This window comes from Petromyzon marinus, chromosome 13 (genome assembly GCF_048934315.1).
Source record: "Petromyzon marinus isolate PM22_M1 ecotype Great Lakes invasive population chromosome 13, UKy_Petmar_22M1.pri1.0, whole genome shotgun sequence".
NCBI lineage: Eukaryota > Metazoa > Chordata > Hyperoartia > Petromyzontiformes > Petromyzontidae > Petromyzon > Petromyzon marinus.
This window is the reverse complement of record NC_133679.1, coordinates 2,224,296-2,243,272: the sequence shown is the minus strand read 5'-3', so window position 1 is coordinate 2,243,272 and position 18,977 is coordinate 2,224,296. Positions and strand designations below refer to the sequence as shown.

The window sequence follows — 18,977 nt, the reverse complement described above, 5'->3', positions numbered from 1 at the left end:
GGATTAATTGTTTATGTGGCAGATGCTATATTGGACAGACGGGACGTAACATCAGCATAAGACTAAAATAACACCAAAGAAATATTTAATTATCTCAAACACAACTGTCGGCAGTGGCAGAACATGCTTGTCAACAAGGACACTCAATTGATTTTGATAACGTTTAAGTGTTGTGTAAAACTAATTATTACTGGCAAAGACTAATTAGAAAATCCATTAAAATTTAGAGAAATAGAAATAACTTTAATGGCTCAGACAGCTACAGGCTTAGTGTGGCTTGGAAGCGTATTATTAAATAATACATATTACAATTCCTTATAGGGGAAACACATACTAATTAACGGATTACTAACGTAGCATATAATCACAATAACACACATTACAACTAATTACTAATCTACAACTCATTTCTAATCATAACTATTGACTGATTACCAATCGATTATATAATTACAATACCCCCCCTCCGCCTCAAATCACTGCACCTGAATGAGTAAAATGATGACGTCACCCTGCTGCTCTATTTAAGACCGGGAGCAAGTGAGGGCTTTACCATTCTGGTGAATTGCCCGATGATGCTGGATGCAATTACCAGAGAAACGTCGTACTCAAACTGTAAATGTTGTGGATTCACTCTTCAACACACCGGTGGGCTAAAGTAGTGAACTATTTGTCTTTTGTCAACGTGACACTTTTTTGCTGATTGGCCGTGTCGGGTGGTGGAGGGTTACGACACATTTATAAATAACGCGATCTAACCCAAACACCTTTATTATGAATAAACAAATCGCTTAAAAATATACAAATAAAACTAAACAATGTTTTTTTTTATCTTACCAGGTAAAGCCCACCGAGGTATCTACTTATGTTTCAGATGGCGACATGGCCACAAACGATAGCTCAAACGAAGTCGCCTATCACGTGGAAACTTATAGCAGCAACATAATCTAAGTAATCTCAAATGCATGTGGAGGTAAAAGACACGTGGAGGAGCCAGAGAGAAAAACTAAATTCATGCGACCACGGGGAGAGAGCGGCCTGACAGATGGAGAGACTAAGTTGGAGACACTGCCCCTTTACACCACGGGGCCAGACAAAAATGTTACTTTTAAAAACCTTTCAATGATGTACATATATTTTTAAACGTGTAATCATATGGATAGTTACCTATACGGAGCTATTGAGTGACAGACATGGATCTCTGTTAATATACACTTCTATAGTAACTCTTCTATCATGTAGGAAATACATTTTTCTCTCTCTCTATTCTATCTATATATCTATTATCTCACTTTACTATTTCATAAGAATACATCAATCTTCACTCCTATCTCAGCGTGCACTCCGTCTTGCCCGAATTCATCTCCAGGGAGTTCACGTGGGCTCTTGCTTGATAACTTTTCAGCTCTTCTTCCATTTCACTGCATCTCGATTTATGGAAAGCACTTTAAACAAAAAAAATCTCTACCACGGATGATCGTACGCAACTACTTGCTTCATTTGCTACAGGACCGGTTTTGAACAAACATCCCTCCAGGTGGCCGCGAGCCACAGACAACCCAACTTCACAATCGGGAAACTGTGAATTTACCTCCCAACTGTGAGTCGACTCGTCAGCCCATCATCCTTCCCAATGTTGATAAAACAGGTACTACTCACTTGGTGAGAGGTCCAAAAAGCAGTCACATGTGGAGGAACCGGTCTTGCATTAGGGAAGTGGACATTGCACCACCATAATAAGCGCTGTCCATCATTCATTTCACTGCGGAGGCACTGAGATGTCTATAAAGCTGCAACTTCAGTTTTTATAGGCGGCCCCCCAACAGATGTCATTTTTCCACCTGGCAGACAAACGCGGGCCAGGTGCTCAGTCACCTTGTGCCCACAGGGACAGCTGCCACTGGGGGTCCCCTATAAATATGCTGCGGTGAGGTACGATGTAAAGCTTGCCGAGACACCCCGGCGTACAAGGGCGCCATTGACTTCCAGGTGGCTTCACGCGATTTGGCGGTCGCATCAACAGTGCAGCGAAACCATGTGTGCGAGCACGGGTCTTTGTTGCTATTACCGGTATTTGCCATTGATATGTGCTTAAAGGGTCTTTGTTATCCGTGTGTGCAAGAAACGGCTCGAGACTCAAAAATAGTAATTAGTTTTCGTGACATTTCAATACAAGTGATATTCATACACTTAAATATATATGTGTGTTGAACTTCTTTCACAACGAACCTAGCCAACCGTGCTAATCGGAGGTGCAGGGGAAGGACAACAACACTAAACACAAAGAGCAGTTCTGAGTTTTCAATCTAGATTATTTAAAAGTCCACAGCTCCTGGGGCTTCCTAACATCGGAAGAGCGTTCCAGACGGCTGCAGAAGCGCATCCGAAAGTGCGGCGACGCGGTGAGCAACTTTGGTCGACGCAAAGGAGGTCTAATGATGTAGATGCTCACCCCGAGCCCTCATTACTTTGATAGTGCATTGTCTTTGAGCTGTACACCTTTTGGCGTCATCTGGTCGAGCACCAGTTGGGTCGAGGCTCAAAAGAAAGCCGTCCCTTGGTGTGGACCAATCAGTTTCAAGGACAATGCATATATTATCATAGTATGTTTTTGTTTACATTTTGAGTGCAGGTATTGTGGTTAATGCAGACATGATTCCTTGTAAAAAGGTTTCAGTTTTGTTGCCAGAAAAAAGGGGAAAACCCTATTTTTCTATTTTGGTACTGGCAAAGGAGGTCTAATGATGTAGATGATCACCCCGAGCCCTCATTACTTTGATAGTGCATTGTCTTTGAGCTGTACACCTTTTGGTCTTTGAACTCAAGTTTCGTGGTCATGAGGGCCAGTGATCTGTGGACTGAGCTGCCTACGCTGTCATCAGGGCTGCTGTGACCAGGTCGCTTCTGAAAAAGAGCCATACAGCTCAATGGGCCTGACCTGGTAAAAAAAAGAATGCCTTTATATTTTATGTACGTACATGAGATAGGGGGTGAATACTAAAGTGAATTGATCCGAGAGATTGCGGTGGGCACCTACGGGAGCGCGTGGGTGATCGTGGGAGTTGAGCGAGTGAATTGATTTCCGGGTGAGTCAGCAAGCGAATGAGTGGAGTGACCGATTGAATAATTGTCATTTGTGTGAAAGGGAATAAGCGAATCAAGGGGCAGTGAGTGACTCGGTGGATGAGAGGCCCGTGCGTGCGAGTGGGTGGGCGAGTGAGGTTGGCACAGTAGGGGGCACAGGCGGTGCATCGGCCAGTCATCTCAGTCAGTCGACCCGTGGCACCTGCAGGGTCTGCCCAGTGACATCCTGCCAGAGGGCGTTCGACACTTCACGTGGCCTCAACGTGCACATAGCCTGGCACAAACGCCGTGGTGATGTCACCGCCACTTAGTGGTGAATGGCGCTTGTTGTTGTTGTTGGGCGAGTGAGGTGCGTGCTTGTTTCGTTTTACCGCTGCACCAGCTGCAATGCTTAATGAGAGCGGAAGGCATAAAGTAGTTCGTGTGCACTGCACTGCCATCACAAAGCATTCACAAACACGGCCCATGAAATATTTTACTTCCAGAGAGCGGGGGACGGCGTTTATCACTTTAACAAACGTGACTTGAACCTGACTGTTCACATTACTGATGTTTTGCCCTTCAACAAACAGTCCAATGTTACACAGGTTCTACAGTGTTTTCTAATGTAATGGTCTCTACTCGAAAATAATACTTTAAAAAAAACCCAGTTTCACAATTTGTTCAAAACACTCGTTTAATAAAGTCTAGCTCTAAGGGATTATTTGTGAGATAGACATCACAATTTGGTTACGTATGATATACCCTTGAAGGAAGCAAAGCGAAGTGAGTGGTTGAGAGCCTGCCTGTGTGTGCGAGTGGGTGAACGATGGAATCTAAGAAAACCACCTACCATGAGACAATGTCGTTCCCGCAGGGGTGTTATGATTTAACAAAAAAACACATTTCAGTATGTGACGTGGTTTTGACGTAACAATTACGATCCACTATTAGTCACGTGAAAATGCCCCCCAATGCTAAAAAACGAGTATCGTACAGCATTCATTTTCATTGCCAGGGCTGAGTTTGTCATGGAAATTGCACATTCCCATAGGAGATGCAATCTTACCACAGGACGACTAGACATTGTTAGATATCGCTTGCTGCACGTGTCACCAAATCTCATTCCACGATCAACACGACTCACAGCAATATCTTCATTCAGAAGAAATTGTAATTGAACGACTCAACTCCCTAACGCAAACTATTGCTCACCCTCTTCTAGTTATTTTGGTTTGCCAACCCCTTGCCCTCACCTAATTCGCAAAAAAGTAACAACTAACCGCCATGGGCTCCCACCTCGGTGAAATAAAGGACGAAAGGAAGGGGCGGCCCGGCTATTCGCCGTGACCACGGGGACGCGAGCGGAACGCCGCGGGCGCGTGACGCCAGGCACGCCGAGCATCCCGCGGCAATCACGGCAGCCAAGGGGGCGGTGACGCGGGCGTCCGTCCGCTCGCCCCCCCCCCCCCCCGATTGACCGCTGGCGTGACGAGGGGGGGTTAGGTGAGAAGGGCGTGACCGCGCACGAGCTGTACAAACAGCTGACGCCCGCACGCCCGTCAGCGAGCCGGCCGGCAACGCACCGTTTACATTCACGCGCAGCAGTCACAGCAGCAGCAGCAGCAGCAGAACGCGCACTGTCTGGGGCAGGCACAGTGTGCGCAGTGGCGAAAAAAAGCCCCCCTGACGATTTGCAAGTGGCGGCGGCGGATGGGAGTGGGAACCGCCTTTGACAAATTCGAGTCGAGTTGGGCAGTTTTGTGATGAAACTCATTGATGACTCATCGACTCTAAAAGGTGTGGAAATTTTTTTAAAAGAAAAACCCGGTCCTTCGTTTAAGCGGGAAAGTTTCAACTGCATCTCGGCTGAGTCAGAGCGCAGCTCAGGATGTTTGGCCGATGCCTTTGTGAGTAACGCTCGGTTTGGGATGAAACCAGAGAAAACCCACGCATTCACGTGATGGCACCAGCGAGCGATGGTCCATTGTTGTGAATGACGTCATAGGGCACCGAACGTCAACTTTACAGCAGGCTCGATGGCAGCGTAGACAGCTCAGTCCACAGGTCTCTGACCTCATGACCACGAAACTTGAGTTCAAAGACCTGTCACTGTCGGCCGAGTCCGTCATTCATCGGGGCTTCCCTAAGATGACTTCTAACTGGCGAGGCCGCACCAACACTACGTGGAAAGCCAACCACAGTTGCTGCTATGCAGACACTCATCTCCACCGTAGGAGCATAAAACTTACACCACAGAAGGACATAATCTAAACAAAACTATTAAAATTTTACCAGGTAAGGCTCACTGAGCTACGTAGCTATTTTTCAGAAGTAACCTGGCCGCATGTGATAGCTCAACTCAGTGGCTTTATCACGTGGAAATGTATAGCAGCCAAATACTCTAAACGCGCGATGATGATTCGAAATGTGGAGGCAAAAACCGGAGTACCCGGAGAAAAATCCACGTGACCATGGAGAGAGAGAAACATGCAAACTCCAAATATACAGCAAGTGTCAGGGTCAGGATAGAACCCACGAACTCCTGGATACTAGGCGAGGGAGATAACATCTCACCACCGCGGTGCCTCCCAATGCTTGTTTGAATATGGAGACACTTTGACAGGGAACCGTTTATCTCAAAGGTTCATAGGTCAACACGAACATTATGAGCACCAGTCTCAGAAAGGCAGGGGGGGGCAGTTAATTGATTTAAAATGTAATTGTAGATAACTCTCTAATTTGCTGTCAAAGTCATAACATGTTTACAACAAGTATTGTCCTCCGTAAAACACGTTTAAACAAACAGTGTGTGTGTGTTATTTTATTCTTTTAGCCATTTTTATCACGCAGTGACGTACAGCGTGAGCATCTTGCATCAAAGGTCACACTGGGTGAAAGACGCGCGCTCTCTCTCTATTGATCTACAAATCATATTCTTTACAAAACCTATCTGTAGTCACAAGGTGCAAGCGTGACCTGCAAATTATTTATAGATGGTGTTGAAAAAAAGAGGCTTTTGTGAAGATTTCATCTTCTGGGGCAGTGTCATTGGGCCACTGACAAAATGCCCCAAGCGTCAGTGTGCTGAGTGTTTAACCCTAACAATGGCGAGTGGTGTTCGTGACACCACCACCTCTTAAGCCTTTGGGTTGAAGTACGTCGTTAAATGAATTATGTCATTTCACAGCAGCTCCTCTGAAAGAATACAAACGCTTCTCGGTGTATTTAGATCATGGAATATATTTCGCGTTTCTTTCGGATAAATCACCCCAATGATGTCACCGGCACCCAGGCAGAAGGTTTAGCTGTGCTCCACGGCTCTCCGGCATATTTGGCGATTGTACCGCGTGTTGTTCGGCACCATGTTCGACGTTTTGCCCCACGTGCGAGCAACTCAGTTCCTGAAGGAGCTCCCAGCATGGGCCAAAAAACGAATCAAGTGCCTGAATAACCCGACGAAAGAGCGAGGTTGTTGCTACTTACTCTGTGACAGTTTTGATTTAATTTTCATCATTTCCGTGACCAGATATCACTTTTATTAATTTGATCATAAGCCATAACGAAGCACAGCGCGGTACTGTCTATCCAACAGCAATGTACAGCACACTCACAAACATCGCTTCCAGTAATCTGTTCATCCCTTATGAGGCGTAGCCATGTACATGCGCATGTTGAACGTCTTCCGCACCGTGCATAGCCAACCGTGCTAATCGGAATGGCGCGCAACCACGTCACGCCAAGCGCGGCGTCTAGCGGTACCTTTGCATTGTCGCCGGCCAGATACAAATCCCAACCGCACTGTACGAGCCGCACGTCACTCGCACCCACGTAGGGGAACCCAGAGAACCCGTGTGTCACGCCGCCGGTTGGAGGGCAAAGGCAAAGATCCCCCGTATAGCCTGAACAAACTGCTGAGGCAAGTGCTGTTAGCGAGTAGCACCTATGAAGGCCGGCTATTTGGCACAGGGCAACAACAACGCCCGCGCCATTCGCCACTAAGCAGCGGTGACATCACCACGGCGCCCTTGCCAGGCTAGGTGCACTCTGAGGCCACGTGAAGTGTCAAAGGCTCGCTGCTGGCGGGAGGTCACGGGACAGACCCAGGTTCCATGGGTTGTCACAAAGCATGCGCGCACACACGTGCACACGCGCGTGCGCACACACACACACACCCGTGCGTACTCGCACAGCAGGCCCTCCGTCACGCTCTTCCAATTCCCTACCAGTTGGCCCCACAAGCCGCGTGAACTCGAGTCCGTTTTGAAACAAAGTGGCACAGCAAGCGCGTGTCTAGCCGTCTGTCTTGAGCTATGCCAGCTTTGCCCACGAAGCCAGATTCGTTCGCTTCGTACAGGGCATGCAGTTCATTTGGCACGCCCTCACACTCTGTACGAGTTATATTTAAAAACATAGCGAGTTTGTATAAATTATTTTATAAGTGTGTGTGTGTAGGCAGGAGGGGGTGGATATGGGGTACAGAGGAGTGCGCTACGAACCAAGTGACCCGGATTTGAATCCCGACCATGGTCATCATCAGCGTTAATTATCAGAACCGATGCTGGGCCTCCCTGAGCTCGACTTAGCCATAAATGGGTACCTGGTGCAGTAAGCACTGGCATTGGGGAGACAAAGGTGGTCAGGCCTGGCCACACCACCACCACCTCCTCCGGGCTGTACCGGCCCTCTTAAAAGCATTTTCTTCCACAGTCTGTTAAACGCGACACTCTGTGTCCATGTCAGGAGGTGTTGTGGATAGTTGTGCATGTGTATGTGGGTAAGCGGATGTGTACATTTGTTTGTATGCGTGGGCAGTGCGTGTACAATTTGGCAGGAGGTTTGTCGGTCGGTGTATTTATGGGTGTGTCTATTGGCCGTAACACTAAGGTGCTCACCAACGGCACTTGCCAACGGGGGAGATCGTTGTCCAGCAACAATAGAATACGGTGGAGGAATGCACACAATAGTGAGCAGAGCATTCGGTGGCTAAACCACATTAAAGTGGCACAGTGGGTACTACAGATGGTGGAGTGTGCCAGGGTGCCACCGTGGCTAGATGTTAACAACCTCGCCTGGTATGCAGGAGGCCGTGGGTTCGATCCCGACCATGACGGCTGTATGTTTGGAGTTTGTGTGTGTCTCTCCCCGTGGTCGCGTGGACTTTTCTCCGGGTCCTCACGCGTTTTAGAGTATTTGACTGCTATAAATGTGCACATAAGCTACTTGATTGAGCTATCATTTGTGGCAAGGTCCCTTCTGAAAAAGAACTATATAGCTCCGTCGGCCTTACCGAGTAGAATAAAAAAGAGTTTATAACCGTTTTAACTCTGGTTTGTTAACTGGTAAAACCTATGCAAGTTATATGACCGACTGTCGGCCAGCATGACTTTATCACTCTATGTGACCTCAAAGTGTACCTAGCCTGGCTGAAGCTGTGTGGTGACATCATCACCACTGAGTGGCGAATGAAGGTTGTTGCTGCACGTGTGTTTATGTTGCAGTTGGTGAGCAGTGGTGCAGTGGTTAGCGCCACGCTGCGCTACAAACCCGGCGACCTGAGTTCAATTCCTTCTTACGGCCAACCCCAGAAACTTTTTCTGAACTGGTCCTGGGCCTCCCCTAGGTCGACACAGCCTCAAATGAGTACCTGGTGCGGTGTGTAATCATCGCCACTAGGGAGACAAAGGCGGCCTGGCGTGGTGCTGGCCAGCCAGCCCCTCGCATACCGTGCCGGCCTTCGCAGGAGCTCCCTAACAGCACTTTCCCCAAAAGTCTGTTGAGGATATACGGGTGATATTTGTCTTGTTGCAGTAGGAGAGAATGGGCCCACCACTTTCCCTCAACAACATGGAAACACCTTATCCATTAGCCATGATTTACGGTGAAGCTTGATTGTGAACCCAGCATCGCCATATCAGCTGCAAGAGCCACAATCATAAACTTCATCCACTTCCCTCAAAAATGCCACTTTCAGCTGTGCACAACGATTACATTCTCTCCTACAACCAAAAACAGGTGGCCATTGAGTTCAGGCCACATTGCGAGCACGAATGTGGCTTGTGGGTGGATTCCCACTCCCAAAGAAGAACAACACGCAAGTTAATCTTGCATACGGCCATCCAGCGTGCTGTAAAGTGACAACTTCTGGTCTCACTATACGTCCCACACACGACAGAGGAGATGTGCGTGCTTGGACATGGCATGCATCTATGATTGTTGTGTGGATGTTGCTGGTTGCAAGATGTCATGTTTGTAAATACAAGCCCACAGGCCACGGTTATCTGGTTCATGCCTTTCAATCGCTCTTACCGAAGTGTTAACATCGTAGCCAATTCATGCATGGAAGTCACCCAATAAAATGATTCTGCTAAATTACTTGAGCCAATAAATGGGATATAATTGATCGAACTCATCGATCTATGAGAGTACAGATAACCACCGCTACCATGCTCAATGACCACGACATCCCAAGCCCAACCTTTTCGTCCAAGATTCAGAGTCGTTCGGCATTGCAAGAACGAGTGTGGTGGCCATTGGTTGCTGAGGAATTGGGGAACTGCCTTGGCAGCCAGTGATCGTGAAACGTGCCCAGCCACCACATGTCCTAGCATCTCAATTTTTTACTGAACAGAGGGATGCTGAATGAGACACTGCGTGTGATAAGACAACATTTAACTTTCATCTGATAAACGGTAACCCAGAGCCGAGTAAACTTGCTGTTGGCTGGTACCAGTGGCGTCAATATCAAATTCTACGGAGAGAACTCTCGAAACGAGCCGTTAGATGGATGGTGTGGCAGTGGCAGCCCCAATGAAGATACGAGAACAACAAGGGACGACCAAAACAACAAGCCGGAGCATCCTGTCCCTAAAACACGGCAAGTTGGCATCGTGTGCAGTGCGCAAGCGGTGCAGCTGTCAGTCATCCTGCGTAGGCTTTCATGGCTGTGCTGTATTTTCCAGGTCTTCCGACGTGTCGTTTGGCATTATGTCCGACGTTTCGCTCCACGCGCTCGGACGCCGAGCGTAACGTCAGACATCGTGCCAAGCAACGAAACAGCAACAACCCCGTAAACGCAACGGGGGGAAATCCTGGTCGTTCAAACCCGCATCTGGGTCTGTCTCGTGACCTTCCAGTGAGCCTCCTCCACCTCACGTGGCCTGAAATTGCACGAGCCTGGCAAGAGCGCAGGGGTAATGTCAACACCCCCGAGTGACAAAGCACAGCTGTCTTTGTTGTGTATTTGTGTGGGGAGCAGTAGCGCAGCAAACATTGCATCACGAAAAATATCTCTGCAAGTCGGGTTGACTTTGGCGGTGTGTAGGTATGTATGTAGAACTTCTTTCGCGCCGCACATAGCCAACCGTGCTACTTGGAGGTGTGCGCGTGTGTATGAAGACGGAGCAGTGCACATCATGGCGCAAACGCTGCGCTATTGTCCCAGCAACCCGGGTTAAGATTCCTCGTCAGGCACGCAGCAACCCGTGGTGTTTCGTGAGCGAACGCAGCCTGAACTTCCAAGGTTGATGCGAACCAAAGCAAAAGAAAAACGTTGACCGACGGTGGCGCGGTCAACATCAGCAACGGGGGGGCGGGGACGGGAGACAAAGGCCACCGTTATTGTGCGGCGCCGGTGCCCGTCACCAACAACGCGTGTTGCGGCACCACGGGGTTTCAACGGAGGCCCGCTAAAGCGCACGCACCTGCGCCAATGGTTTCAGGGCGAAGCGTCGGAGGAGCCGCGTTTGATTATTTTTTTTGTGCGAACGCACGTACGCATTTCGGCACACGAGGAACCATATGCTTACACACGCTCTTGCAAATTGTCACGCAGTATGCTTCTCCCCCCGGCCCCCCCCCACCCCAACATTATTACCGTATCTCTGCACGGCTGCCACCACCACCACCATCATCAACGTTAAGTATCCCTTCCCCGTCACGCCAACCCTTCCCCCGACATCCCTTGCCTACTTGCCGCCGCCCCCCCCTTCACACCCCACCCCCCTCTTCACACCCCCCCCCCCTCCTCCAGCATTCAGCCATATCCCCCTCTCCTCATTTAGCCTCTCCCCTCACACCAACACCATCAAGCTCCCCTTCCACACGAACCCAGCACAGCCTCGTGTCTTTATTATTGCGTTACGCTTGCTTACCCAGTAAAGGCTCAGAGTCCCGTGACTCTCATCCGGGAGGGTCCTGCCAAGTGTTTGCTAGGTCGAGTTCAAATTAATGCGTTATGGGTATTTATTTTGTTCGAAGCACTTGCACATGTATCCACTGCTGGATGAGGGCCTCTCCTAGTCATGCTGGCCACGAGGATTGTTGGACCGTACTTCCACCACGCCTGGTCAGTGCTGGCGAGTGAATGAGACGACCAGGTTGAGTCCACATATCACTCACCGCCAATGTTAACCATGGCAGGGAATTGAACTACGGTTGCTGGACTCGTAATGTAGTGATGTAGCTGTGTGGAAGTTTGCCTGCACCAACAACCGACCCGTCGCTCCAGGTCTTCCCAGCCATGACAATGCCATCTCTATTCTCCACGCTTCTTCGACACGGAGCTCATTGATGAACACCGTTATTCGCCTTCAAATATTCGGGATCTTGTGCCTACGATCCATGAACGTGTCTACATTGGTGTGTAACGTAAGCATGTGGCTGGGCGTGTGCAAGCTGATAAGTGTACTTGCACGATGAACTCGGCGACCTAAACTTGATTCCTGGCTACGGCGAACCCGTTTGGGACCCCCCCCCCCCGCCTTCAACCAACCCGGCCTGACCGGCGTGGTGAAGAATGGTCAGACGACCCCAATGACAGACGCCACGTCGGGGAGGCCTTCAGCTAGGAGTGGATTGTGCGTGAGCGTACATGTGAGCGTGCGACGAGGGGAACTTTGTCTGCGTAAAAGCGTGGATCTTTTGTCATTGAACCGAATTATCTCTGGCCCTCTTGCCTACAACACCTTTTACCCCAAGAGCCTTGGCCACCCAAATGTCCCATTATCGGTGGATTAGCCTTATTATATATGCAAATGTGTGGACAATAGGAAAGGGGCGGGCAGAGCTGCAATCGTATGTCATTATCCTCGTTTGTCTGTAGATAACTCGCAAATTAATCATCAGTTAGGCCCTAAATCCATCCCATTCCACGTGATTACCCACGGATAATGGAGATGAATACTGACTATGATGTTCTTTCTTTCATATTATTTGTAGTTACCAAAGACCTTGTTTCCGTAGCTATTAGGAGGAACACTTCTATTATACCGGACACACACTTGCTCAAGAAATGAGACGAGTTCCCCACTTTGTCCCAGAAAACACGAGTTGCACCGTACAATAATACACGTGTATAGCCCTTTGTCAACCCCCCACACCTGTACGCACGTACGTTGAGCTTCTCTCGCACCGCACGCAGCCAACCGTTCTAATCGGAGGTGCCGGGGGAAGGACAACCACACCTGTGCGAGTTGTGGGGGCTGTTTTGACCATACTTCTCCACTCCGGTCAGTGCGGGATGGTGAGGGTGTGGACGAGTAGACACGGGAAGCATAGAAATACGGTACAGCAATGGATGTTTGTCGCGTCGCCTTCCCCTACGCACCGTGGCAACATATCTGTGAGTGTGTGTGTGTGCGGTGTGGGGAGCGGTAGAGTAGTGGTTAGCGTGCTGCGCTACGAACCTGGCGACCCGAGTTCGATTCCCGCTCACGGCCACCACCGGTGACGATTATCTGAACCGGTCCTGGGCCTCCCCTAGGTCGACTCAGCCTCAAATGAGTACCTGGTGCGGTGTGTAAACATCGCCACTGGGGAGACAAAGACGGTCAGTCGTGGTAATGGCCACTCACCCCCTCGTGTACCATCACGGCCTTCATAGGTGCTCGCTAACAGCACTTGCCCCAATAGTTTGTGAAGGCTACACGGGGGATCTTTGTCTTTTGGTGCTTCACCCACCCACGCGCTGCCTCTGTCCAGGTTCAACCTTGCTTAGCTCTGGAGATACAACGGGATTGGGCGCATTCCACGCTATTTGGTTGTCACGTAGGCAAATGTTGTTTTTTGTATATATGTAATGTACACGCTCGTTAACTCTCCTTGTCTATTTGTGCACCAAATATGGGCACAATTTAAACTATAAAAAATATATAGGTTAAGGCCCACTGAGCTGTATTGCTCTTTTTCAGAAGCGACCTGGCCACAAATGATAGTGGCTATTCATATGGAAATGCATAACAGCCCAAGCACTCTAAACGAGTGCCGTTGAATCTAAATCTGGAAAGAAAAGCCCGAGTACCCGGAAAAAATTCCACGCGACCACGAGGAGAGAGACACGCTAACTCCAAATATACAGCAGGCGTCGGGGTCGGGTTCGAACCCACGATCTCCTGTGTACCAGGCGAGGTGGTTAACATCTCGCCACCGTATTTGATTCATGGATCTTACAGAGACTCATGTTGGACCAGTGTCCGAATGGTCCCCGAGGTTTGTTTTGGTCGTAGACCATATCACGGTCTTTTGCAATGAATATTTGACAGGATGCTGACGTCAAGGAGAGGAACACTGACCAACACGCGAATTGAGCCCTGGGTGACAAGTGAACAAGCTGGTAACAACGGTCCTTGCCTGCAACGTCTGGCAGTTCAGCAGCATTGATTCAAGCCGTCCTCACTCTGCCATCCTCACTCTGCTGATGAGACACTGAATTTCAAAACTGGCCCCTGAGGCTGTTATCCTCTTTTTACGGAATCAATGCTGCTGATATTATGAACTTACAAAAGGCCGTGCAGCCAATGGCTTATGTAAGAATACTTGACAGATATATGACGAGTACATTGTCTGAAATTTGTTTACCTCATACATTTGGACGTATATGTGTGTACATAGTCCCATACGGGAGTGTGGGTGGGTAGTGTAGAGGCTCGCGCGCTGCGCTACGAACCCGGCAACCAGAGTTCGACTTCCGCTCACGGCCAACACCGGTGACAATTATCTGAACCGGTCCTGGGCCTCCCCCTAGGTCGATTCTGCCTCAAATGAGTACCTGGTGCGGTGTGTAAAAGCATCGCCACTGGGGAGACAAAGGCGGTCGGGCGTGGTGCTGGCAACCCACCCACCCTCGTTTACCGTGCCGGCCTTCATAGGTGCTCGCTAACAGCACTTGCTCCAACAGTCCATGAAGGCTACACGGGGGATCTTTGTCTTACTTTTGTTTAAAGTTGCATACGGTTTATCGATTGAGTGCTTGCAATGTACAGGGTCGTACATTTATAGATACCCCACCGATTTATAATGATCCGCTCGCTTTCTTGCCAACAGGCGATAATTACACGTTGTAAAAGTGCAGGCCTTCACATAACGTCGGGATGGATGGAGATTAGCTGGAGATGGGATACGATGCTCTGAATGTAACAGTTGGCTTCTCTATACGGAAGTCTCCAGATTATTTGAGTGGGCCATCTATAAATGGGTCCCCATATATTTAAACTGCGCGCGCGTATTGACAGCGTCTCAAAAGTGGAAAAATCCGCCAGGGCGTTTTCTCAGTTTCGCAAAGTTAAATTGACGATATACAGACGTCGTCTGCTCACATGTGCTCCTACCTGTCAAGCCACACGATTTACCTCTATTCTTGTACAGGGAAATTGAGCTTTTTAGGTCCGTACGGCGTACATCCGTTTCAATATAGGCAAAAAACCCAACTTTTTTCTCCGTTTGCGTTTCTCCCTTGTGATGGGACTTTGCAGGATGAACGTTGCGATTTATAAGGGGCACGGGGCGACCAATTCGGTGTGGTCTCTAATAAGCTAGGCACTGATAAGGGATTGGGGCAGGTTTGCGTGTTGCTGTATAGGGCAGTACAAGTCTTACTGCTGGCAGAGTTTGGATGCTGGTATACAGATTGATGAGTAATGGAATTAAAGGAGACTCAGCTCTCAGGCTATGTACTTGATTCGGAGAGCCAACCCATTTTTTGGTCTACAATGAAGTCTAAGTTCACGTATAAAGTGTGCATGCATAGTGGGTATTAATATACTGAACCGTGTATACTTACGGGGTTTTGTATGGGTTTTGCGGATAACATCGCGGATCCTGATATCCGCAAGATGTGTCCTGCAAACACGTACGGCTGACGTATACAGCAATTGTACATGTGTGTAAACTGTAGTGACTTTAGTCTTCTCGTATCTACAAAGTATACACGGATGCACAACGGAGGAGCGGTGGCGCACTAATTAGCGCACTCTGCACTGAACCTGGTCTAACCCGGGTTCGATTCCCGACCACGGCTCATCAGCGGCGAGTGATATCCGAACCAACCGAATGTGCCCCGGACCAATGTGGTGAAGTATGGTCAAACACAACCCCCATGACTGACATATGCAGTGGGGGGGAGGTGAGGTCTTCATCCAGCAGTGGATTGATCATGCCCGATAACACGTACACACACACACGTACACACACGTACACACTTACACACACACACGTACACACTTACACACACGTACACACACAGTTACACATACTTACACACACGTACACACTTACACACACATACACACACGTACACACACGTACACACTTACACATACTTACACACTTACACACACGTACACACACACTTACACACACTTACACATACTTACAGACACGTACACACTTACACACACACACTTACACACAATTACACACACACGCGCTCCCCCGATAAAGTCCCTGTAATATTGGTGGCAGCTGCTGTGACACTCGCACTTGAAGTGCGTTAACGCACAACGTAGTTTAAGTAGAAGGCTTAATTCCGTGCTATTGCTAAGTATAATAACAATAATAACATATGCCGTGTGTGATGTGTGTTGTGTGTCTTTGTGTGGTTATTATACGCCGAACTTCTTTCGCACCGTACGTAGCAAAGCGATGCGCGGTGTTTATTTAGCATTGTACACATGTGCATGCTGTCGTGTGTACACTGTGTTGTACACAGTGAAGTGTATGAGTACACAGTTTGTATATATGTAGTATGGTAGTGAAAGTATACTGTACATGCGTTATGGTAGTAAATTGTACCAGTGTAGTGCAGCACACGCAGTCCAGATTGTACACACACTCTGAGAGGGCATTACACATTTAACACGTAGGCTTTCGCGACCAATATTATTCCTGATAAAGTGTTTTACCATGAATGATATCACTACACGTAATACACACCACACACTGCAGTAGCATACACGATCGCGGGTAACACTTAGCCACACACTACGAGTGATTAGTATACACCGTGTACACATACCAGAGCAGTTTAGTAGTACAGCGTGTCGCACTAAACACATTCACAGCATACAGTACATTTAACACGCACGCCAAAGTGCTCGCGATACACAACTGTGCACACACGGCGTATAGTACAGAGTACACAACGCGTACACACCGTGACAGCATACGCCGCACAGAACACAAGTGTGTAGCGCACACACTTGTGTTGGCACACCGTAGTACGCACAGTAGTGAACTGGAGCACACACAGCAACACACTTCACCAGACGTAGCAGCAACGCACGGCGCGACACCCACCACCATCGGGCTTCATATCGCCTGCCGAGCGCGGTCGCCGCTGGCTTCTGTCCTCGGACCGTCCTGCGACTGCAGGGGCTGAGGCGCTCCTCTCCGCCCCCCTCCGCCTCCGTTCTCCTCAGGTCACCGCGCCTCAGGCGACGTGCGCGGTGGCGGTGGCGGCGGCGGTCGCCTCGCCCGTGGCCGTGGCCTTGGCGCTGACGGCCCCGGCAAGCCCGGGCCAGCAATGTCCGTCCCCGACCGCGGCGCTCGAACGACTGAGCCCCATGTCCATCGCGTGCACGGACCCCGCCTCCCACACACGCGGGTGGGGCGGGGCTTCGGATGAGGCGGGGCCCCCACCGCTTTTGAGTCGTCCCATTGGCCCGAGGCTCAATCCCGGGGGGCGGTGGCATCGAAGCGCAACAAAGCCGCTGATTGGTTGCAGCGCGAGTGTGTGTTGCGGGGGGGGGGGGCCCTTTGCGTGCGCTTGGGCTCGGTCTCGAGACGGGGGGGGGAGGCTCGCGCTTTACCGCATGAGGCGGCCAATCGGCGGATCCGCCAGCGTTTTGTTGTCGTTGCGCCTCGCCCAATCGGCGGCGGGAGAATTGACGGTGACGCGCCGCTCGTCGCGTCCGTTGACCAATTGGGCGTGCGGGCCGCTTCTGTTGCTGGGAGAGTGGGGTGGTGACCGCCCCCCACCAACTCCTCTGCTCACCACCCCCCACCACACAGCCCCCCACCCTGCCGACTAAGGTGTTCGGTAAAGGCGCAGCCCTGCAATTCCCTGCTGGTGGAAGAGGGCCTTTCTACTTGACGCCACGTCGACATAACCCAGACGTTGTTATGTAAGAGGCGGGATTACCCACGCTTAGCCCCACCACGCACCCCATGGACCCGCGTATCAGCCAACTCGTGGTTGTTCTGTACCGGTTTATACGACTCGGCAGGATGAGCGGTTTCAGAAACTTTGCCCCCCCCCCCCCCCAATTGTTTCGACTGATTCAGCTGCCGCGGCGGGAGATCGAACCGGTGTCCACTGGATCATTAACACCGTGGCAGCATCGCACCGTTAAAGCCCCAGTGAGGGCAGTGAGTGAAGGGCGGCCAATAGGTCAGAGTGGCTTGTCCCATTGAGGAAATGAAGAAGGGACATTGCCCGAAACGTCGCCTGTTATATTGCTTTTTTTACTGGTAGGAAACGTAGTGGACTGGAAGCCCAACCGGGATTAATTCACAGGAGGCAGGGGATTAATTGTGTATGTCTGTGGATGTCTGTCCACGTGTATCCGGACATTCGGATATAAAAAATGGGAGGGGTGGGGCTGGGTGGAGAGGGGAGGGTAGGGAGGGGCTGGGTGGGGAGGGGCTGGGTGGGGAGGGTGGGGAGGGTGGGGCTGGGTGGGGGGTGGGAGGGGTGGGGCTGGGCTGGGTGGGGTGGGGCTGGGTGGGGAGTGGCTGGTCACCCCGTGGTGCCCTTATAAAACTCATACATTTTTATTTAAAGCTTTCGTGACTGCAGGGATTCATATTCTTGGTTCTTTCGGTAAAGTCACGAAACGTCTTGAGAATGTTATTGTTTTATATTTTTATTATTTAATTGGTTCCCTTCTATGTGACTTTACCGAAAGAACCAAGAATATAAAACTCATAAAACTCAGCATTTAACCGACTCACGCCGGCTTGTGCCCGCCCTCACAGTCGGGCATATTTGCGGAATACACCACGCCGCCGTTGACCCTGGCCACTGACCGAGCAACCAACGTTCCTACCAGCCCCCTCCACAGGAATGTGTTACTTTTGAAGCCACAGATTAATTGACGAATGTGTTGATCTTTTTGTCGTTGTTATTTGTGCGCCACTGCCAATGCAGCGTCACCAGATAATTTGTTTGAAACAAACTTGATTTTAAGCTTTCGTGACTGCAGGAATTACTCTTTGGTTCTTTCGTGAAGTCACCTAGAAAGAAAATGAATAACATAATAAAATACTACGTTTCGATTGCAACACAAGCAATCGTCATCAGGTAGGAATGAATGAGAAAACAAACGTTGTAAACTTAGAAATATCATGCAATACAACACAGAGAGTCGGCTAACACAACAGTCAACACCCTACCTGGTTGATTACGTTCCTCCTAAGATTGCTAAATTTGTTTAAAAAATGTTTTGCCAGTCTGCTTGGCGGGGCGGGGGCTTGCAGCGGTGTTGAATGCGCGGCGTTCTTGCCACAAATTTAAGCCGAACATTATTGCAGGATATTGCTTTCATTCTTATTACTGAGAGAGCCAGCCTCAGTATTTTCATTGAGCCCTATCGTCGTGGCCTTAGAGGCACCACTGTTGTGGAAATGCCAAAACAACA

General features: G+C 49.6%; 1 protein-coding gene across 1 annotated transcript in view; it reads right to left on the bottom strand.

The window, feature by feature from the left end:
• ATOSA (atos homolog A) overlaps positions 1-16,954 on the bottom strand; it is an 85,174-nt gene extending 68,220 nt beyond the window's left edge. Inside the window, exon 1 of the mRNA XM_032953881.2 lies at positions 16,636-16,954. Within this exon, the coding sequence (XP_032809772.1) occupies positions 16,636-16,651 (16 nt within the window). The 5' untranslated portion in view covers positions 16,652-16,954. The remainder of the gene's footprint in view (positions 1-16,635) is intronic.
• Between the last annotated feature and the right edge of the window lie 2,023 nt (positions 16,955-18,977).